Source organism: Puntigrus tetrazona, chromosome 22 (assembly GCF_018831695.1).
Source record: "Puntigrus tetrazona isolate hp1 chromosome 22, ASM1883169v1, whole genome shotgun sequence".
Classification (NCBI taxonomy): domain Eukaryota; kingdom Metazoa; phylum Chordata; class Actinopteri; order Cypriniformes; family Cyprinidae; genus Puntigrus; species Puntigrus tetrazona.
In genome coordinates, this window is record NC_056720.1 from 5,878,155 (window position 1) to 5,901,609 (window position 23,455).

At 40.0% G+C, this 23,455-nt stretch overlaps 1 protein-coding gene across 7 annotated transcripts in view; it reads right to left on the bottom strand.

The window, feature by feature from the left end:
• Window positions 1-4,671: 4,671 nt before the first annotated feature.
• Window positions 4,672-23,455, bottom strand: part of arhgef18b (rho/rac guanine nucleotide exchange factor (GEF) 18b) — a 39,665-nt gene continuing 20,881 nt past the window's right edge. For 5 of the 7 annotated variants that reach the window (XM_043222548.1, XM_043222550.1, XM_043222544.1 and 2 more), the window contains 19 exons: window positions 22,988-23,138; window positions 22,081-22,187; window positions 21,802-21,942; window positions 21,460-21,710; window positions 20,724-20,849; window positions 20,521-20,638; window positions 20,189-20,443; window positions 19,988-20,064; window positions 19,726-19,904; window positions 19,555-19,628; window positions 18,581-18,766; window positions 18,343-18,489; window positions 17,176-17,294; window positions 15,951-16,013; window positions 15,644-15,691; window positions 13,017-13,496; window positions 6,053-6,377; window positions 5,858-5,971; window positions 4,672-5,739 (listed from right to left, as the gene is read on the bottom strand). In XM_043222548.1, the coding sequence (XP_043078483.1) occupies window positions 5,594-5,739; window positions 5,858-5,971; window positions 6,053-6,377; window positions 13,017-13,496; window positions 15,644-15,691; window positions 15,951-16,013; window positions 17,176-17,294; window positions 18,343-18,489; window positions 18,581-18,766; window positions 19,555-19,628; window positions 19,726-19,904; window positions 19,988-20,064; window positions 20,189-20,443; window positions 20,521-20,638; window positions 20,724-20,849; window positions 21,460-21,710; window positions 21,802-21,942; window positions 22,081-22,187; window positions 22,988-23,138 (3,107 nt within the window). In that variant the 3' untranslated portion in view covers window positions 4,672-5,593. Of the gene's footprint in view, window positions 5,740-5,857; window positions 5,972-6,052; window positions 6,378-6,692; window positions 6,744-12,337; window positions 12,342-13,016; window positions 13,497-15,643; window positions 15,692-15,950; window positions 16,014-17,175; window positions 17,295-18,342; window positions 18,490-18,580; window positions 18,767-19,554; window positions 19,629-19,725; window positions 19,905-19,987; window positions 20,065-20,188; window positions 20,444-20,520; window positions 20,639-20,723; window positions 20,850-21,459; window positions 21,711-21,801; window positions 21,943-22,080; window positions 22,188-22,987; window positions 23,139-23,455 lie in introns of those variants that run through there. The other 2 variants (XM_043222547.1, XM_043222549.1) reach the window with 2 other exon arrangements.

The window sequence follows — 23,455 nt, forward strand, 5'->3', positions numbered from 1 at the left end:
CTTTATTTAAAACAAATAACTGACATGTTTACTAGCTATCAAACCAAGCAGTAAAAATCCCCGTGCAACCAAACAGATTGGACGACGAATAAATCGCCAACAGCGTTCAGTCACACAGGCCATTGACATTTATATAGATCATTCGGCTTGGAAAGAAACTCGGGACTCTATTTTCAACAGCTATTTGGCACAAGAACTCCAGCATACAAGCGTTTTTTATCACACACACACACAGAGTCCCAAATAAAGACTTTCTGGCCTGTAACTAAATACACAAAGATTTTACTATGACAGCAGATTCTTCGCAGGCCACTTTACTGGATTACACCTCTCCAAACTTATGAATAAACTCTGTGTGTGTTGCGGAGTACTATCAGTCAGCGGTAACCTTATCTTCCCGGCCATATTTCGGTTTTTCATGATGATAAACAAAGAACAATAACTTCATTCATCGCCAATGCACAATTACGCCGGTCATTTTACAACAGGTGTTCTTTAAACACAACAAAGTATTACCGAAAAGCAATAAAGACAAAGTCATTAAAGTTGTTTCCATGGACACGGGGAAAAACTAAACGCATTTATTTTTATTGGTCAGGTTATACGGCCTGCATGGGACACGATCTCCGGTGCAGACTTTGCAGAGCTATTACGTAACTATTACGGAGCTATTACGAGAGGGAGGGACATTTTAGACACTATCACGCTCGCAAAAGCGTTAGCCTAGCAAGCTTGTCTACCAAATTAGCACATCAACATTGAGAATAACGCCGGCAGATTGCAGGAAGTTCTTATGTTAGCAAGGAAACGCTGCTAGAATCCAATCAAAAGCGGGGCTCCGTGTTAGCTGTGACTAAGCTGCATGTAATTTATTCAAATTATTCACATTAAAAAAACCCTGCAACCTCTGCAACGGCAAAAGATGGACTTTATCGCAATTTTGAATATCTCAACTGTTTTTTTCTACATATACAGAATTAAAGCAATTCTGAGAAAATAAGAGTTGTGAGACGCTAAATCGCAATTGTAATTATTGAGAAAAAAAATTGCGATAAAAAGTTGCAATGTATTTTTTATTTTTAAATAAAAAATGTTCCATATTGAAACAAAAAAAATATTAAATGTAAACACAGAAGTTTTGCTCTAAGAATGGCAAGATATGAAAGAAATTGGGAGAAAAAAAATATTTTTTTTTTAATTCTGAGGTGTAAATGTGCTTCTAATTTGTGGGTCTAATTCGCGCTAATTAATCGCTTCAAGTTTTGCGTGTTCGAAGTTTGAATCTGTTCGAATCGCGAGTCACTTTTCGGTTAGAATCCATTTTAAAAAAAATTGGCGGGAACAGCATAAAACAGCGGTAGTGTGAAAAAATGATGTAAAACCTAAAAGGTTGTTAAAATTACAAATAAAGATACAAACACATTCAAAGTTTTGTACAAAAAACTATCACACGTTCAGTTTAGAAACATCATAAAGTGATTAATATGACACTACCAGTACAGACGTATCATCAAATGAACCAATTTATACTAAACGATATATATTAGTATATTACATGACACATAATCCCTATTAATTCTCTCGTCTCGAGCACTTGTTTAGCGTGACTAAGTCCTCAAATTTCCAGTGGCTATTTTCACAGCTAAGACGACTAGCCGGCAGCGCGAGGTTTGTTTTCTTTTCGCGGGCAGAGGTCTTTGCCCGAAATGACTGCAATTAAAAAAACAACAACGTGACTACAGACACTTGTGAACCAGACAGGGGTTGTCTCGTAGCACGGCGACTAAAATTAGCCGAGCACGGAGGACAGAAAACCATTTCCAGAGACAAAAGCGAAAAGACATCATCTGGTAAAGAACTACTGGACGCGCGGCTGTCGGATCCGGACTGGATAAAAGGAAAACCACAACACCTGAAAATAGCCGTGTTCCGCCACAGCACTACAATTAGCATGGCCTGAGAGACGGACACCAGGTCCTGTTAAGTTGGGCCCCGTCTGTTTTCTTGTGAGAAACGGGCCAGAATCAACAGACGCAACACGAGCAGAGAGAGAGACGGAAATAAAACCATATTGTCCTCGCGGAGAACTTAGAATAACACGAGCACTGATAACTACAGTGTTTTACATGCTTTACAGCTTCCTCCGCGGTCAACTTCAATTGCGAGGCGCAGGCTCTGTTCCAAACGGAGCGGTAGCGTACTACGCAGTGTATACTACCGTAGTATACACTGCGTACTACACATACTACTTATTTTTGGAGCCTCGTGTGTGCGAGACTTCCGGTGTCGTTCGTTTCCGACACAAAAACGCTTGCGCTAAACGACATTTCTCATCATAGCAATTTTAAGAAAGCGTCTTAATTGTAAACAGTGGTTTGCGGTGCAAATATTTTCACAGTTTACAGCGCTGCAGCTTTCTAATGAATCAGAAGTCTGGCACATTTGAAGAAAAACAACAAAAACAAAGCCTGCATTGAAGAATAAGGCGGATACGGAGTATCCAAAAAAATAAGATGATACTTAGCACTTTTTCTGGAGGTTGAACTTGCATTGGAGAAAGTTGCATTGTTAAAAAACAAAGACAAGCAAGTCACCTTTCATTACAAATCAAATAATGTCAAATACCTTAACATCCAAAATAGTTAAAACTAAACCGTGCTCAGACGGAGTTAAATTATTCTGAGAGTTACTGTAAACAAAAAGTGTTGCAAACGCCAAGCATGAATGAATTTCATGTGAAGATGACACTACAAATACATTTTGTGCATTTTAACTGCATTAGTTTATTTCAGGTGATTAAATAAAAATAAAAAAAAATTTGGTTAATGCTGTACATTATGCATTAAAAAAAAAGTATTCGGCATTTATGGTCACATGGACTTGATATATTATGTTTAAAAATTTGAGTGGCCTTCTGGTTACTTCGAAACATGACGTTTTTAAATTTAGCATTAAAAGAAATAGTGCGTTTTTGCAAATAGTGAGTAAAAAAAATACGTTAGACATTGCACTTGATTACTTACTGCTCATACAGGAAACAGAAGGTCAGGATGGGCACGTTGCATTGTGGGATACAATATTCTACTGTTTTTTTTTTTATACACAGATACGATAAGGTTCGAATACGAGTAAAGACTCGGAGTCAGATTTTTTTTCCTCCACATTTTATTACTAAAATGTCTCTAAAGGCAGCAGTTTTTAAGTGTTCACAAGTTTTTCTATTTTTCTTCGGTAGAGTGAGTACAATGCTGTGGTAGAAAAAAAAACAAACAAACAAAAAAAACTGGCCTTGCGTGCTAAAACCTTAAGACACAAAACATCGGAAATATTAACAGTTGAGGTCCCCCTTAAAAGTTCGCTGGTATTGAAAAGTGGCTGGTGTGACTGGAAACAGAAAAAAACAAAACAAAAACATACTTTTTGGACAATTTGACGACAATATCGACAAGAAATCCAATTCGCACAGGAATGACGTCGTACACTTATGTTGTACAATCACAGACACCAAGCAGTCGCACCGAATGACAATTTAAAGTGACATGATGTTACTTTTAAGCTCACAGTTGAACGAATCGAAGAAAACAATTAGTTCGCAGATAAAGTGCGCCGCTGCTAAAGCAGTGAGACAAACAGCATTTAGTCACTAACTTCATTATTAGGCAATCAGTATCATGTGACGTTTATTTATACGTCACCGAAAGACAAAACCGATCTGCTACAGCAGGGATCCTCAAATCCGGCCCGGAGTTCATCGAACGCACCTGAGCATGCTAGGCAACGTCTTCAGGATCGTTAGAAATCGTTTTATCAGGGAAGATTCGAGGAACCCTGTGCTACAGCGTGAACAAAAAAAATCCCTTCACTTGCCCCACGGAAACACATTGGACCTAGGAACTCAAAATAAAGGATGAACATCAAATCAAGCCATTTTTATCAACACAACATCAAAAATACTCATTCCTTCAAGTGGATTACATGAAATATTATGCATCGCGGGTTGTTTTTTGAACTGAAAAACACTCAAAGACAGATTCATTTATCAAAAAAAGTGCCTACGAACTGTAATTTCAGTGGTCACACGACATACTCGCATAATATCTACATCTCGTCTATGTTAAAAGAAAACTATATACAGCATATACACTTAAGTCACGTGGTCGCAGGAAATGGACATGAGAGATATTCACAGATTTTGAAACGGAGTGGTTTAAATCCTAGTCTTTGGTGGCATTGCTCTGAGATCCAGAGCGTCACGTCACACTCGGCGTTTGCGCGGTGAGCTTGAGAACAGAGGAAACGCTTGACAACTTTAGAGACTTCATTCAGACGTGGAATGAAATGAATGTGGGTCAGAAGAAAAGAGGAAGCACCAAAATGACCATTAAAACAAAGCTTTCCTTCTTCCGTGTGGAAATTACTAGGATGGGTAACCAAGTTTGTTAAAAACAAACAAAAAAATGAAATCTACCGTGTATTTAAATATATTTGGCACTAATATTAAATGGAACGGTGTACATAAATGTCATATTTTACCCCCAAATAAAAATCAACTTTTTTTTTTTACTAAAAATTGAAATTAGGATAATTGAAATTTTAAAATGAAACCTTTCCTCCTAAAAGTTCTCAATATCGTTAAAAAAAAAAAAAAAAAAATAATAATAAAAAAACCTAATTATCATTACTGTACAGAAACAAATGGTTCAGACAGAGCTATTTCTATTCATTTTATTAAAAATAAATTAAAAACACTAAAAGAAATGTGTTTTAAACTGAGAAAATGACATTGAAATGACAACACTATGCCAGAATTGTAGATTTGTTTTTTTAAGGGGTGGGGGCTTCTGGGTAAATACAGACATGTACGTTCTTTAATAGTTTCAATCATTCATATTTTTGCCAAGTCATGTCTTAAATTGACTTCACTTCATTTTCCATTTAAGACATTTGTATCCTTCATCTGATTTCTATTTGAGTAATCTCAAAATGCTCAGATTTGTAAGATCAACTAACACATAAATTAAAAACAAAATAATGGTTAATATAATCCTTGATTCTCTGCATGTCCGCTGCTTAAATTTTTTTTTTTTTTTTTTTTGTGCACACTGGAAGAAATCTCTAAGAAGATGTAGCGCGTGAATAAAATGACCACTGAAATGGAGTTGGCTTTTATAAAATCAAATAATCCAAGTTGAAATCCAGCAAAGCTTACACAGTGTGCTGAAGTCAAAACTGACTTCAGTATCAAAATCTCGACGTATGCCGTTTTCCATACGCAACAAAGTTGACCCCGAAAGCAAATCCGACAGAAAACAGTTGTCCCAAATACCGAGTCTGAAATGCAACGGGACGTCGCCGCTGTGCAAAACTGCTCACCACAAAAATAAGCAACTTAAAAAAAACATCCGTCCTTCATTTTGTTCGCGCTACAGAAGCGTCCTTCACCTGAAGTCTTTGGGTTTTCTGGACAGACTCTGAGCCTTTTTAGGTTTTAACTAAAACACATGTTTCTTTGCCGTACTTGTTAGTTGTTAAGACTAGGAGGACTAAAATCTATTCCTTAAGTAAAATAAGTCTCCCCATCCCATCAGACGCCTCAGAAGTAGATAACGTCTTCCTTGGCGGCTTCGTCGCTAACAGTATACGAAAGGGTGGGCTGGGAGGCCTGGTTGTGGGTTTTGAGAACGGCGGGCGCGAGGCTAGACGGGGCGTCCGCCTGAGCGTCTGGAGGGCTGAGGGAATCTGCAGGGCGAGCAAACCAAACAACAGGCCTGTCAGCTGGGCCTAATGACTGTTTACACAGCGGGATACGGCTCGTTCGGGCTCGGCCGGGAATGTCGGGTGCGGTTGCTTGTCTTACCTGAGTGCGAATGTTGAGGTTGGTGGGGGCTGATGGGCCGGCGCGCTTTGTGACCTCCGTCCGAATCCCTCGATGACAGCTTGATGGGCAGCATCTGCTTGATGTCAGCAGAAGCTAGGAAAAAGTGAAGATGGATTTAGGAATGGGCGAATTCACTCGCCCCCGAGGAACGCTTTTCGTCGGACCAGTACTAACCCAAACTATCGGCGCGGTGTGAACTCTTGCCCTTCCCACTCTTCTCTTTGCCCTTGCTGAGGGCGGCCAGTTTGGTGGGTATTTGCTGCTGGACACTGCCCTGCTTGTGCAGCTGGTTTGTGGTGCTGATGAGATGTATGGGAACCTCTGTCTTGGCCGTTAGGGCGCCGCAGGAGCTCTCGCGGCGCGAGTGAACTTCGGGGCGCTCCGAGTAGTCGGCGGGGGACACGGAGAGAGAGGCCCGAAGGTGCGACTTTTGAGGAAACGTCTGGTCCCCTGCTCCGCCGAGCAGCAGCTCTCCGTTGAAGCTGGAGGAACTGGAAAGCTAAAACACAGAGCGAAAATGCAAATGTTAGCGCCACACTTTGTCTCCATCCAGATGTTAAAGTGCCCTTATTATGCCACTTCCAATATTGCCTTTCATGCAGTGTGTAAAGCAGTTGTAGGTGAATGTGAACAATTTGAAAAGTTGTAAAGTAAATCGACTCTATTCAGCCTAAACAAGTCGTTAGTAATTTGAATCCCACTTCCATCATGGGTAAACGCGTCACGATGGAACACTTTTGCATAATTCCTATGTTGCATGTTGGCAGGCCGTGAACAACTCGACCCCGCCCACAAACACACCAATTTGCTGACGACTGCTACATGCGGTAGACCATTCGCAACGGACCAATCAGAGCAGAGCAGGCTCACGAAAAAAAGAGGGGTTCGAGAGACTTAATCTCTGAAATGCTTTGAACAAATCATTTGAGAATCGCTGGAAAATTAAGTGATATTAAACACATATTTTGAGAAAAAATTTGAAATTGAATTGAAATCTACTGTAGAAGACTCTCAAAACAATATCAGGAGCCTTAGAAATGGCAAAATGGGGGAACTTTAATGAAACACTACCAGGACCAAGTTGTATAAATTCATGCAAGAACTGCTTTGTGGACATGAAACATGATAATATACAGAATAATAGATTTACAAAAACTGAAATGCAACACTTTACATATTAATGGATTTACACAGTACATTGATGCAAAACTGAATTTGATACAATAATATTAGCAAAAATGGATTAGACCGTTGGGCTAAATGACATAACTTGAGGAAGAAAAATTTACATAAAAGATATACGAAACACTGAATTTAACGCAGCAATCCTTTCCCCAGCAATAGCTTTACAAATGTTGAACCAAATGTAGCATAAATATGACAAATGATAAAAGAACAGATTTCTGCAAGAATGCCTTGAAATGTGTTTCGTCTGTGAGACATCTAAATCATACAGGAAACCATTTTCACATAATTTGTTGCACTGACCTCAATGGCATAATGTATGTAAAATGGATTTATTAATAACTACCAAATGTACCAACTGCAGAATTTCAAACAAAATCACTTGTCTTGATCTTCTATTCATGTCATTTTTTATTACTTTGGATAAATGCGCCTACTAAATAAATAAAAGGCTAAATTACATACAGTATTATGGGCCAAAAAGCTGAGTTATGCCTTATGCATTTAAATTGCTTTTTTTTTTTTTTTTACTCAGCTTCTGAACATAAACTTCCATTTTTGAGCATGACATGCAGGAAATGCCGAGGTAATGTGCTGTGTAGGAAATCCAGAAGAATTTGGGATTTACAGGATGAACCTAAATTTAAAACACATGCTGCTTTGCGTGCAGAACAAAGACGTTTGATGCGTTCTTGAGCACACTTTGTCAACACAGTCATAAAATGTAACACAAATTGAAGACAGCTCCACATGAAAGGGCTACGTAAGGCATAGGGTAAAGATTATTAATGCATATCAGCAGCTAACAGTTAGTGAGCGCCCTCCCTCACAAAACTTTCCATCCAAAGGACGTACTGTATACTATTCGGAGGAAAAGTCCATCTGATGCAAGCAAGTCTTGCTCAAGGGCCCAAGGGTGATTATGCCATTTTTGGGATGCACCTAGGAGCGAACCTTGCAAAAATATATGCAAGGAGTTCAAATAATTAACCGTCAAGTTACCAACACCCTCAGTTCACAGGAAAAGATTGGATAATCGTAAAAATATTTATCACATCTACAATACTGTGAAAAAAAGGTGTGAAAATGTTCTCCACGCCTCAAAGAAACTATCGCCACCCTCCTCGAACTGTGCATTATGCTTACGCAAGTTATAATTACACCCTCCAATTTCCATAATTTCACAAAAAATGTGGTTAAGCAGAACATGTAAACACTGGGAGGTGCTCTTCTGAGATCCTCAATCATCTAGAGCCGTGCAACCACGTTCTTGAAGTCCACCCAAGGTGATTTATTATGCTTTTTCACTCTTTCAACTTAAATTAGTGTGTAATATTGGTATTGTGGCAATACCTGGTTGAGCTTCGCTACAGAAGACAAAGAAGAGCTACTTTAATAGAACATTGTTGCCATGTCAGAGAAATGCTGCTTTTTTCACCTCGGTTTAAAAACTGATGGGTTTATGCTAAAATTATCTTTTCAAATTGTCTGTCGCATGTCATTATATTTATCGAGTCGACTCATGAGTTTTGCGTTTCAGAAATGTGAAGCAATTTTCAGTAGTTTTGGTGGTGCATTGTGGGATTTTTAATTAAACGAAGGATCCAGTGCACTGGAAGGATTTCGCAATTGAGACAACCCTTAAAACGGCCAACTCTCTGATCAGCACCCTGGCTGCTGAAATAGTTAGCAGACTGAGATGCACACAGGATCTGATTCGGACTCAAACTGGTATGCCAAAATTGACACCGTTGTTAATATTTACAGCTGAACAAATATGGTAATTGGTGTTACATTTCTGGAAAACACTCTTTAAGCGGTTCACCAATCACAACACACTGGGTCAGCTAACGAATCAGAGCCCTTTTCATATTTCAGAAGAAGGGGTTTCACAGAAACAGTATTTGAACAGGATGCTGAGACCCCAAAAACCAATAAAACATTTTGTAAACAGGCACAGCAGGATCCAATTAATCATCTGATTTAGGTCATCTCTCCGAGACTTAAAATGGGCTCCAGGAAAATGGTTGGGAACCAATGATATAGATCAGAGTTTCCCAACATTATTTCTCAAACTGTTCCACACCTCAAAGCAGATGTAATGGAAACTAGAGCCACACTTCTGAATCTGTTCATTATGCTTCTTCAAGTCGTAACTGCACCCTCTAATTTCAATCATCCTACCAGAAACATTAAGGAGAACATCCAAACATTGGGAGATGTTCTTTTGGGATCCTCAGTGATCAGTAGTGTTTTCCAACACATATATTTCATATAACTCTACCTAATCAAATACAACTCATTCAGAGACTATGACACCTAAAATGGACTGCTCAGATAAGGAAGAGATCCAAAATGTGTAGTTTTGTAGAAGGGTTGAGAAACATTGATCCAGAGGTCGGAAAAGGCTGAACTTCTCCAACTGGCCTAGGGCGACATCATCTTGAACCGTCACACAGCGTGGCCTTTGTGGAGCATGAGTACTTTTCCCAAACACTGGGATCCCAGCACAGATGCTCCATTGTTTCCAGTCCTTAAGGTGCCTTCAGTAAATATAAGGTTTCCAGAGCGTTAAAAATGCGAGGGGTGTGCACGATTTTCGGCACAAAGACTTGACTGACATCACATAAACAATTAAGATTGGCCGAATTCCAGCGCTGGTATTAATGAAAGGGTGCTGGCAGGTAATTATATGTTGCGGTTTTCCCAATTCAAGGCTTCCCTGGATACTTCGCGCAAATATACATTTGCTGTGCACGGGCTGGTCGGAAGGGCTCGCTGCTGAAATCTCTGGCTCTTAAATCATGCTAAATACCTGTTTCTGAAGGGTTGTTTTGGGTGTTTTTACCTCACGACGAAGCATCACAAATACAGACTCCATGGAAACAGGAATGTGGAATATAAATCTTTCAAAGGTAAAATATACTCGGCCATAAAAAGTTGCCTTCTTTGGAACTAGAGGTCAAAGTTGAGCGTATATGAATAAGGGAGGGAGAGAGGAGCACATGAAAGACCAAAATCTGTCGTTATCTGTAGAGCTGAGCCATGGTTTAACATACGGAAGTGACTAAGGTAGTAACAAAAGAACAGGTCAAACAACCCCCAATATATCTGTCGTTAAACCTGACAGCGTGATGGATAATAAAACAATACAGCGCACAATAAAACTAGTCGAGCAAACTGTGGAAATGTTCAACATTGACAAACGGCCCAATTAGGAAATCATAAAATTGTAGCGAAATCGTAAAAAACAATTGGCAAATAACATGCGTCCATGATGTTAGTTTGGGTCTGTCTTTTAACTAGCATTTAGGCCATAACGAATTCAATTCTTTGAAACTAGAACTTGTGTTTGAGCATATGTTTTTCGTTTCTGCACGCCATCATAATAAATCTCCACAATACGGTGTGTATTTGAACAAGGTCTGTAGCCTGGCACCACGGGCAGACGGTTACTATGTACTGATAGCCGCAGCTAACCTGAGATAAGTAGAGATCACAGGAAATCTGACAAGGCCGGGCATGACCGGACATGCCTCCATGACCTCAAATACACACAATGAACAACAAAGCAACTTACTGTCAGGCTGCTGTTTGTGTTGGTATACATGTGATTCGTAACCCACTTTACTAGGGGAGGATTAGGATGGTCAACTAGTCTGCTTTTTGATTGAGCTTGAATAGTGAGCTTATCTAGATTTATGATTTTAGTGCTGGTGACAAAGGGAATCGTCTCGGAGAGGGTGTTTATTATGCAAATTGTGTAACAATCTCTAAATGTACAAATTAATTTCCGGTACTACAGCCATTAAAGCAGGGCTATTGTAACAAATTCACAGACTAGACAATGCCAAAATCTAAAAACTGTAATTATCCGTTCAGCTATGTCTTTAGCTGTTGCCTGGTACTGCGTTGAGCGTATAAAAATACGGTAAAAATGTTCACAATTTGTAAATAAACATTCTTTTAGGGTTTAGACAATACTGTGATTTTATAGTTGTACTACAAAACATTTCTTAATTTTTACATAAAAAATTACCTCAAACCACAAGATTTTTTAAACAGCATTTTTAATAGCATTTAAAATTAGATTTTAAATATTTAAGTATTGTAATTTTACAGCTGTACTATTTTTTTAAATGTTAAATATTATATTTTTTTCCATATGTTCACATATTTTTCAATTTTAAAAATATGTATTTAAAACGGTTGCTGAATTATTTTTTTCCTTTTATTTTTTCCTTTCTGATTAAAAGCAAAAAAGCAAAAGATTTTTAACAAGCAAGCATCTATGAATAAAACTAAAACTAAAAATGTTTAATTCAAGGTGTTACTTGTAAACTTTAAAGTATGTAAAAAGAAACAAGCAACTTCTGAGTGAAAAATGTTTTTAAAAGTATTTTTTTTTTTACTGTGCAAGATTTTAATCATTACGATATAGAGCTTCCTTAATAACTACTTGATTTTGAATATGCCATTTTCCACATCCCTAGTCTATTTAACAGCAGAAGAAAAAAAATAAAAAAAAATCAAACACTGTGCCACGAGTGCTGAATCATATTCATCTGTAACCCAACAGTGCAAACATACGCCCAGCTGTGGCTGTTTGATTTTGTACCGTAAACTTCAAATGCGCATTCCTACTTAATGCTCTAAAATGACTAACACTGACGCTGATTGATCCTGGCTTGATTGCATTTCTCTTGGTCACTGCCTATTAAAATCACTAACGTCATGGCATTACGGACATTACGAAAGTACCCCGTTTCGGTTCGCTCCACACGCACGTTTGAACGACAACTGAAAGACGCCTTGTCCGGCTCCTCAGACATCCTTTTCTGAGCAATCTGTCAAAATAAGAGGGTTAGTCATCAAGAACGCACACGCAAACGGACAGACAGGCCACGGCGCTCAAATCAGTTTAACGTGATTGTAGGAAAGCACGAAAACCCCTAAGTTTGATGAAAAACAGATGACGGAGCCAGTCGAACTGTGTGCAAATGACCAAAACAATGCTAAATGCAAAGTGCATATTTATATTTTCTTTGTCTGTCACGATTTTAATGTGCTGTGATCTTTTGCAGCTTTTGTTATACGCCGTTTACACAGAGACCGGCTTTTTTTTTTTTTTTTTTTTTGTTTGAGCCGGTTAAGACTGTTCAAACAACGCTTGTCCGAGTGTCTGTTTTTTTTTTTCCCAGAGAGCTAGCCGGGTAATCTGGCAGGCTCATCGGCAAACAGGTAGGGCAGGGTGGCAGGTAGATTAGCAAAGCCACTGCTATGTAACCTCACAGTGCCACATTGTTCCCTCTGATTGTACTGGTACAGCGCAGCTGAAAAGAGAGCGTGGGAAAGGCAGATGCTCTCAGCTGGCACACCTACCTCTAGAAATTTTAATAGCATGTGGCACTAAAAAGGGAGCACAGAGGTGACATTTCATGCATGCCAGCTCCCATTTCCTTGAATACCTGGGTGATGTATCAAATATTAATGAGTTGAGTTGGACTTTAAATTCATTGTTGCAAAATTCTATTCATTCTATTCGGAACCGTACATTTCAGTAAACCGTTTCAGAAGTTATTGTTCTAAAACAATAATGCAAATAAACATTAAAAGCACATATAGTGATAACAATAATCTTCCCAACAAGTGTTTCCCACGATAATAATAATACATCAGCATATCAGACTGATTCTAAAGGATCGTGTGACACTGAAGACCAGAGTAATGTTTTTACTGAATTAATGAAGTGAACTTTTTTGTAAACAGTTTCAGCCTATTTAGCCTAATCTGCATATACTTTATTTTGATACTTTTGTGTCAAACTGTTATTATTGATTATTTGAATCTATTTAGTAACCTGTGTGGCCATTCGAGAGAACCACGATTCATGTGGGGACCAGTAGTAAGTGCTACATTATAATAAAGCAACTGCAGTCAGGTGGCGTCTCACCTGTCCAACTTCCTGTGCGTACAGCGCTGCCGTATTTGGCACCGTGTGGTGCTTCTTCAACTTCCTCTGTTGATCCAGTCGCTCTTTCTCTTTCTCGACGGTGCGCGTGGACTCCCTCAGCCTCTCCAGGTCTTGCTGGTAGGTCTGTCTTTGCCTCTCGAGCTCCTGCTTCTCCTCGACCAAGCGCAGCTCCAGCCGCCGGCACTCCTCCTCCCGTTCCTTCAGACGCTGCTCGGCTGCCTCGGCTTGGCGCCGTTGCTTCTCCCGCTCCCGTTCCCAGCGTGCCTGCTCCTGACGGTGCTGGCTCTGTAGCCGCTGGAAGTTGGCCAGCTCCTCGCGGTGCTTCTCCAGGTTACGCTGCTTCTCCTGCTCCAGGAGCACGTCCGTGCCGCGGCTCCGGCTGCCGGGGCGGTCCCGCTCGGCGGTGAGGAGAGAGGCCCGTTGAAGCTCGATGTGGCTGTCCTGCTGAGAGATTATGGCCTGAGGGGGAAGGAGACAGAGAGGACTTGATGTTTGGATAGTCGTTGAGAGCTTCCTGGTAACTAAGGCTTAGTCTGGTGCTTCAGCTGCCTTTGCTCAAACATGGTGTGTGTACCGTAAGGAGCTTTGGTAAGAAAGTGTCTGGTAAGAATGTAAATTTAATGCAATGTTAAACGGAATGAAAGCACAAAAAAGAAAGCAAACAACCTAAAAGGACATCAGAACGAGAAAAGGAACGACGAAAGGTCAAAAGAACAAAGTGAAAATTCTTCAAATGAATCGAATAATGAAAATCAAAGGACAGCTAAAAAGACAAGAAGAAAAACAGAACCAATGACAGAAAAACGAAACAAAATTAAAGATGCAAACAGCGATGAAAGGGCCCTCGCACCCGAGCTTACCGCCTCCCGTTGGCTTCAGGAAGACAGGGAATGTGAGCAATATGCATTTAAAAAGGAAAAGACAGAAAGAACACAAAGTAATTTCTATGTGCCAAACCACCAGCTGGTGGCGCTATGTCGATAACTGAATATTGGCATATAGTAGTCTTCAGATCACTTTTAGCATATCAAGTTTGGTGCAGATTGAACACAGCATGCTAGAGTTACATTAAAGCATATCCTGTTGTTAACAGGTGGCGCTATGATTATTGGCCTTTAGATGCCTTCAGGCCAGGACTCTCACCAAATATATGATGTTTGGTGCAGATGTTTAAGTTGTTTTAAAAAGAGACATTTCCTGTTGCCAACAGGTGGCACTATGATTATAATGGAACATTGGCCTTCAGATGTGTTCGAGCCAGGTCCTTTATCAAACGTGTAAAGTTTGAGGCAGATCAGACATTTGATAGCGGAGATATGATGTAGATCTTTTCAGGTCAGGTCATGTGACGTTTGTGAGTTAGATCGGACATCGTACGGCTCGTTTCATTGCTAAATAATTTTGCCAGATCGCCCCAGACATGCCTTTCAGCAAAAACTCTAGATCTTCACAATTTAAAAACATCGCGAAGGCCTTTGATGATCTGAACAATCTCTGGGAGGAGTCTGTTAAAGTAAGACGCCTGAAATGGCAAAAATGCATTAAAATGACTAAATTAAAAAAGATATTAAAAATAACCGACTTCCTGTTGGGTTTTGGATTATGCTGGATTTTTTGTAGGTTGATTTTTGTATATGTATTTGTAACATAGAGGCATACTTTTGAAACTGTATAGGTGGCGCTGTCGAGCCATTTGGCCACACCCACTTCTGATACCCATATCAGGCGTACATTTTCGGCAGTTCTGATGAGTGTGAAGTTTTCCGACTTTTTGAGCATGTTTAGGCTCTTAAAAAATTTTGACATTTTTTTTAAGAGGGTCCTCTCACCGAGGTGCTCGGGCTCAAACAAGCAAATAAACAAAACAAAAGACAAAGAGTACAACAAAACAGGAGAGTAAAAACGAAACAAAATAACAACGATAGCAAAAAAATTACAATGATGAATAAAAACAAAAAGACAAGTAAGAAAAAGAAAGGACGGGAGTTTCATTAAAACACAAATGATTGACAGGAGAAAACTTTTATGCCTAAAAACATGTACAGTATGAAATACTTATTAGATATTTCTTTGCAATCAACTCTATCCAGGACAGAGAAAATGAAACGAAAAGCAAGAGAGCATCAGATGAAGTATGAATGTATAACAGCTAACTTTAACAGGGTTTATAATGCACCTTAGATGTGATAAAATCACCGTAATCCACGGCTTCACGTGGGATTATTGCATTTAAAAACCACAAAAACATTTTTTTTCATGGTTAAAAACTGAGAAATGAATGGACACAGAAGTACACGGACCCGCTGACGACATAACGACACAACATCAAGAAAACCGAACGAAGGAAGACGAATGACAGAACAAACGAAAACAAAGAGCAAATAAGACGACAAAGCAAAACGGACACAAACACATGAAGGGACAAACCAGTCAAATGAAAGACAGAAGGAGCAACAAGAACGAGAGAAAACGGAATAATGAACGCAAGGTACGTCGCTGCTGTTTAGCCTCAACATTAAAGCTATCGTGAACATCTGAGCAAACAAATGAGCACAGGCCGAGGAAGCGGTCATGAGCGAGGCATGAGCGCGGTCACTCTGTTGTACCTGTAAACTGTACAGCCTCTGGGACAGCAGCAGCACTCGCTCGTAGAACTGGAAAAACAGGAAGACAAGGGCCCCGTTACTGGCAGGATGATTCAATATTCAGAGACTTTATTCTCACGAGACACAATGCCACATTCCTGCCAAGTGAAGTATCGCTGCATTAACCGCCGATTAGGTGCGGCGAACGCAAAGGTTACCATCTCAAATATGTATCGAGAGGGGTGTGAGAAAGCGTGTGAGCCTTTCATCTCGTGGGAAACCGAGCGATTCACAATCGCCTCGATTCCGATCCGGTCTGCGCTCTTACCTCGGACTCCGGAAATTTACAGGCCGACCACGTTTTGTGCGAGCCGGGGGAAGAGGCCTCGTCCTGAGAGAGTCGACAGATACAAAATTAAAAACTGATCGGATTCATCCATGCATATCATCATTTAAAGACTTATTCGAATGGTAGACGAGCGAGGCGTTACTTTATTGTGGGTAATTATAGCAACAAACTCTTTCCCCGCTAAAGCTTCCAGGTTTTTTGTGTTTTCAGTGATATAAACTCAGGGGCGCTATTACTGATCGTCTGAATGAAGTCAAAAAAAAACACAAGATGAGGGAGATGCAGAAACGAGAATCTCGCATTAAAGCAGAAGTATGTGAAAAAATAATGCGATCGTCAATAATATGAATGAAAACCGCCCAATGAGTGAAGCTTTGGGGTTGCTGATGAAAGTGATTTACTGCATGCTTGCTTCGATAATAATACGATGCAGAAGTAGTGTTCAATAAAACACGGTTTTGTCAGCTTTTCGCTCAATTTATTTATTTTTTGAAAACTTAATTTATGAAACTTGCATTCAAGTGCTTACTTGTATTCGTTTTCATATCGTATTAAACCTTGATTAATGCGCTTTATTAGGTTTTCTTTTTTTTATTCCGCTGTTAACACTTTAAAATGCCAACATGAATAAAAATGGTGATGAATTTAAGTTCAAAGGTTATAATATTTTATTTAAAAAATGTTTTATTAAAGTTTATAGTTGCTAATAAATATTTGATTAAAAATGTAAAAATGGAAATATACACTGATACACATTTTTATATTATAAATATAACAATTTTAAACATTACTATATAATTTATGCATCGAATATGGTTTTAATTGCTATATTTTATATACATATATAATACAGACTGCAATAAATAAATAACTACATTATTATAAAATGATATGTAAATATTAATTATATGTAAATGTTCATACTAAGTATAATACTATATATGAACATATTATATATTATAGATACGGTTATACACATACATGATTGTAATTTAACAATAAGAATACACTAAATAATATAATTATAATAATTGCATAACTTTAGATCTGATGATTGTATTATATAGTTTGACAATGACCAGTGTGACAGTTTAAAAAAAAAATGATATTGCTGTCCAAAACAACTGATGCCGTCATTCTTGTTTAGAAAACACATGTTCCTGTCATCTGTGGGACAAAGGCCTGCATGACCGTGTTGTCTCACCAGCTCATCCTGGTCTTGACACGAGTAAACCTCTTTGAGCTGCGGATCAGAGCTGGCCCGTTGACTCCGGTCCCTGGTCCTGCCGGCCGCCCCAGCAACCTTCTTCTTAATACTGCCATCTGATTTAACACACAAACTCACTGATTTGTATACGCATGCATACTGAAAAAAGAACTGTCTGAGAACAGCTGACCCACTACACAGCATGTAAATTAAGATAAAAGCTTTAAAATAAGGAATTAAAAATTAAAATGTCTGGTAAGAATGCACTGCAAACTGAAAGCAAGCCAGAAGGAAAAGAAAGAAAGACAAAACAACAACAAAAAGGAACAAATGGCTATCGTAAAAAAAATCAACAAAAGAACGAATAAATGAGCGATTAAACGAAACAAAAAGACAAGAACAAAGAAAGGAGAGAAAGTAATAAGGAAAAATTAAATGAATGAAAAAAGACAAAACCAAATAAACAAAAGGGAACAACAAAGAAAATTCAAAAATAATTCAAAAACTTTTGAAAGCTATCTGGATATCTTTAGAGGTTGTTCACATGTGGCGTGAAGTTCGTGATGTCAAGCGTAGGCGTGCGGTTTGTGTGGTTTTAATAGAAGCGACGCGCTCTAGGAGCCTCCGCAGCATCGACAAGAAAAAACATTTCATCTTTTCAGAACTCTGCAAGCGCACGTGTGACAGGAATCAACCAATCAGCTTCGTCCTTTCCCGTAACAACACTGAAAGCCGAAATATAGCAATAGTTGGTCAAAGCTATACGCGGACAGCCTTTTTGAAGTAAATTTAGTAGCAAAGCTTAGTTTAGTGCTGGAAAACCTTTTATCCTTCGCTGAAACTTCCGCATCTTCGTAAAGAGAGCGGATCTAGGTTGCTTAGCGACAGCAGACGGCTTCCCAAACTTTGGGGAGAAAAAAAAGGACCTAGCGTTTTCCGCCCATTTTGGGCGCGACGTGTGAACAGCCCCTTAATGTGCGACGATTTAAAACTAAATCAAACGTAATCTTCCCCGCTGCATGGTACAGATATTATGAAAACAGTATGCACAGCCTTTAAAATATGTAATGAGTATGGATAAAAAGATCTTGCAAAGGTCTTGCGATGAAATACTGCCAACAAATCTCTGTTCATGCGATCTGCATTGATCGCATTCACTCTTACTCTTAGGCAGTATGCTGGGAATGCTATCATAGCCGCCGAAGGTGTCTGCTCTGCGTGGAAGTAAACTCAAGGACGGACTCTGGTTCCCCTCGGTCTGCGGCGCTGCTTCCCGAGCTCCAGATGAAAGGAGGTTCTGCAGGTTCTCCACTACAACACAAGAGATGTGCTTCGATATCTACATTCAGCTCTGGAATAATCAAACCAGCTGATTCTTCAAGCCATCAACCCGACACGTTACCTTCAGTAATGGCTCCTTTGAGCAGCTGCTCCCCCTGCTGGAGGTCAGAGGCGTCGCCCCGCAGAAGCAGACGGGAGCGAGAGCCGGCGTCCTCTAAACCCGCCACGGATTCAGCCAGCTCTGCGAACAACTGCAGCTTCTCTGTGAGACCCTGCGCGATCTGAGCATCCTTCAGCGTCAGGCGGTCTACGGAAAAGAGTCAGAGAGGGAGTTCGTCGTTTGCGTTTAGCGCCATTCCTGCTCCTACGGCTATTTGTCACAGCGAGAAATGTTAAGGCTGAATTATATCGTGTTTTCTGAAAACTGAAAAAGATGAAAACTAAGCTAAAAACAACTCAAGAGTCGTCACAGACGGAATAAAACATTCATAGTATTTATCATTTTTCAACAAAAGAACATTATAAATTTATTACCATATTTTTGTGGATTAAATAACATTTTTTTGATGAATGTCATAAAAAGAACAGCATTTACTAAAAAAACATTTTCATCTTTTAACTAATTTTGCTACTTTTGATCAATTTAATGCATCCCTGGTGAATAAAAGTATTTCTTATCTTATCTGATTTACATAAAGTATAAATTACACATTTTATAAAACAAAACGCACAACACAAAACTACATATTAATATATTTATACTTAGTACTCAAATGTTTTGTGTGAATATATAGATTTATATTTTATTATTATTTATAGATTTTGTCTATTTATAGCAATAGGCCAAAATACATTGTATATGTCAAAATTATAGATTTATGTTCATGCCTAAAATCATTAAGACATTAAGTAAAGATCATATTTCATAAATAATAATATATTTAATAACATTAATTGGACTAAAAATACTTTTTCATGAAAGGTTTTGCAAGGTTTCGGTATGAAAACACACCTGCGCCCTCTAGTGACAAAAAAAAATCCTTCAAACCTATCATCCAACATTGAAATAAGCAGAAAAACCACGAATGTTGTTACCTTGAAACTCTCGGAAACGGGCGACTCTGGCTTCCTCTTCCTCGCTAAACAATCTCTCTTCTATATGTGGACAGCTGAAGGACGGAAAGCGTGGAGGAACATTTAAAAAAACAAAAACAACGCAGACAGAAATAAACCCGGACGCAAATGTGATAAACGTCAGACACCGACCTCTCCCCGGCCTGACGAATGTGGGTGATCCACGTGTTGCGGTCTTCTTTTGAGGCCGTGTGGATTTCGTACATCTCGGGTTCGTTTGAGGAGGCACAGATGAGGAACATGGCCCGTTCCTCGTGCGCCACCTCACGGACGATCAACTTCTGCAGTGAAATAACGGACGGCTTGTTGTCCTGGCAGAAAAGCAGCACGGATGAGGGCGTTAAGTTAAACGGTTCTCTTCTCGTACAAACAAAAAAACAGCTGTCGCGCTCACCACAGTGGAGAACACGTATCTCTGGTCCTTTTCTTGCAACAAGACGAGAACATCCGTGAGAAGGAGAGCTAGAATATCTGCAACAGAAGAATCACAAATTGTGCATTATGTGTATATATGTGTGTGTGTGTGTGTGTGTGCATACATTTTTGGGGGTGAACGCAAACCATGGATGCATGGGAGTTAATGCTCTCCTAATACCTTTAAGCCGACCAGATGCTGCTTTCCAGTTGACCATGCTCTCATACAAGAGTTTTCGGCGCCCATGAGAAAGGTCCTCCTTCCGGAAAACGCGGCCATCTTTGATTTTCCCAAGGGACTTGGGCTCCACCTTGGAGGCGATCTCCCTGAGCCGTACTTCCTTCTCGTAAAGACTGACCTGGGTGTCCACCTGAACTATGACGTCTTTGATTAGACCGAGAGCCTTTGCTAATCCTTCATGCTCCTCCGTCTCAGCTGCAACGAGAAGAAAGCGTTAAGAACTTTGCAGATGCGTAAAATCTGGATCGTTTCGCTGGACCGCAACGGCAAACCTTCTGTGTTGTGCAGGATGCGCTCCAGAAGAACGGGATACTTGGTGATTCGCTGCGTCACCAGCAAGATACACTCTGGAACGCCTAACCGCCGCACTATTGGCAGATTGCTGATTTTCTGAAACATAAAAAAAGGGGAGAAAATGATTCAAAGTGCAGGAGGACAGCCTAGCAAATGTTAGCCAAAGAAGATCTCAGCATACTCTCATGAGGTTCTGGAACTTCTTGTTGCTCTGCAGCTGCTCTTTGTAGTAGTTGACCGCTTCAGTGTGCCGACTGCAGAAATCCCCGTAGCTTTCCTTCATTTGCTCTCCAAGCTCTCCGGAAAACTAAACCAGACACAAACAAAACTTCCTGTTCCTTACTTCCTTCTCAGTGCTTTCTTCTTCTTCACGCTTCCTGTCCAACATAGCATGAACGAAGCAAGAAACGAAAGACTGGAAATGTGAAGCGTAAAGTTTAGGCCAAAAATGTGAAGATGTTAAAAGCAGGAAGTGCCGGCCAGAAAACGTAAAGCAGGATTCTTAATTAAGTGTAATTTTTTTATTATGCTTATGACTCGCAAATATAATGCTCAGCTAACTTAAATAAACCAGGCTTCATCACGTATGCAGCCTATAAATTAGTCCTCCGGAGGATGACGCCTCCTGTTTGAGAAACCAACAATGTTTTTAGCAGGAAGTGAAATAGGAAACCTAAAGCACGAAGTGTGAAAGGAGGAGGAAACGACATAAAAAAAATGCCGGGCAGGAGGTGTGAACCATGAAGTATTACAACAGAAAGAAGGGTATGGTGAAGGTCTGAAGGAGGAAGTACAGGAAAAGAAGTGTGAAGCAGGAAGTACTCTAAAAGCAGGAAGTGTGGGGCAAAAACAGGACGTTTCAAGGAAGAACCAGAAGTGTGAAGCAGGAAGTATGGTGCTAAGTTTAGGTCATGTACCTGGGATATAAGAATATCTGAGAGTTTATGGATGGCATAGTTGCGATCGCTGCCTGGCTGCACGAATTCTGCGCGACGTTCTCGGAGGCGGGACAGGAAGTGGCTGTGCAGCTCCAGCAGGCTGTCTAGCCGGGGAAACAGACAGGCCAGCTTCCTGTCGTCCAGCTGTAGCGCCTCCCGCAGGTCTCGAGCGTAAACCCGAAGCATGATCTTGAGCGTCCGCACGTGGTGCATCTCCGTCTGGATGAGCTCTGGAGCAGACAGGAAATCCATTAGAGAAAATCTGGAAGCACTTTTTTTTCGAAGTTTCCAAAGCAGTGCGGGTAGCTCGACGACACTAACCGTATATAACGTCCTGTCTCTTGATCATTTCCTTCGAATGTTTCTTCAAGAAGTGCTGGTCCACAGCCAGACTCCAGGACTCCACCTCGAAATCTTGTGCGATGGTTTCCAGCTCCCCTCGTACTGTGGCGTAATACGCGTCTGCACACAGCAGCGATAAAACTCGGTACAAAGTGTTGCTCAATGTTTAACAAAACCCCCGCCGTGAATTTCCCAGGACGCTTTAATCGCACGTTCTGGGTGTTCTCGATGTTTTGGATCTGATAATCAAGCCCTCACCTTCGACGAGGAGAGACTCAGGCGTGGTGGAGGCGAGAGATACGGCGTCGTCGGTGGGCCGCTTCATCCTGAACGCGTCAACCTCGTCCATCTCTCCTGTGATAGAGCTGCCCCGAAAACAGCCGGCAAACGCAGCAGTTATTATGAAGGAGGATGAAGAAAATATTCAGCCTTCTGCACAACGACCAACAGTAATAACACTAAAGCAGAGACACATGTTAAGACTGCTAGATTATATTATATATGTATTCAAGTAATTAGTGTGGTTAAGAGTAATGAAAATAAAGTCAATAAATACCAATAACTAAAAAAAATGTCTATAAATAAATCTACATTTTGTATATGTTCTTTATTTAGTTCTTATTTTATTATTATTTATTGATAATCATATGCATTTATAAAACATTGTGTATCTTTCTAGAAAATATTTAAAATTTTATAAAAACTTATATATTTATTATATATATAAAATTACTAAAAATAATGGAAACACTTCATTTTTTAATAAAATGAATTGCAAATAAACAAAACCTATAACAGTGTATCATTTATTCTGAAAATACTCTGTATTTAGTTTATTTAGATGCATTATTCAATATCAAATATCATATGAATTATGAGTTATTATCTCTTTCTCTATATATATTAATGTTAATAAAGTGTTGTGTGTTCAAATTCATGGGTGCACAATTTTGTCTAACAATCATTCAACCACTTTTTTTACATTATCAGCACAATATCAGACTATACAGAAAAAAAACATTGTACTGGCAACCATAAAAAACTCAAATCAAAAGAAAACAGACACATTTATAATATGCACGTAGTATGTATGTAATGATATGTATGATTTTACACACCCCGACATTTTATCTAAATCTTGTATAAATCACAGATGGAGACTCACCCGCTGCTGTTGTTGTGGCTGACGGTAGGGTTGCTGGAGGAGGCAGGTTGGGCGTTGTGTCCTTTGGGTGGGACGGTCATACCTGAAGCACAGCGAGACGTCCGGGACGAGCCATCGACGGGGGTCAGGGCAGAGCAGGGCTCCCTCAGAGCTGTGGGGGAACGAGACGGTTCAGTACGGTAGCAGCGCCTCAAAAACGAGCGCGGCATCGAGTCGAGGAAACGGCGGGTGAGTAAGTCCTGATGGAGCAGGACTCGAACCCCGAGCGGGCGGGACAGACCCCAAGAGACCGGGACACGGACTCTCTTCCTCGGAGAGCCACGGACTCTGGGTAAAGCCAGCGCCATGATGCATGCACCACGCTGGATATCATAAAACACTGATGGAGAGGAAGGAGGTGGGCTTTATAAAGTGGAGACTGGCTTCTAGAAATCACGCTTGTGCCTTCCTCCTCGTCTCCCTCCCATC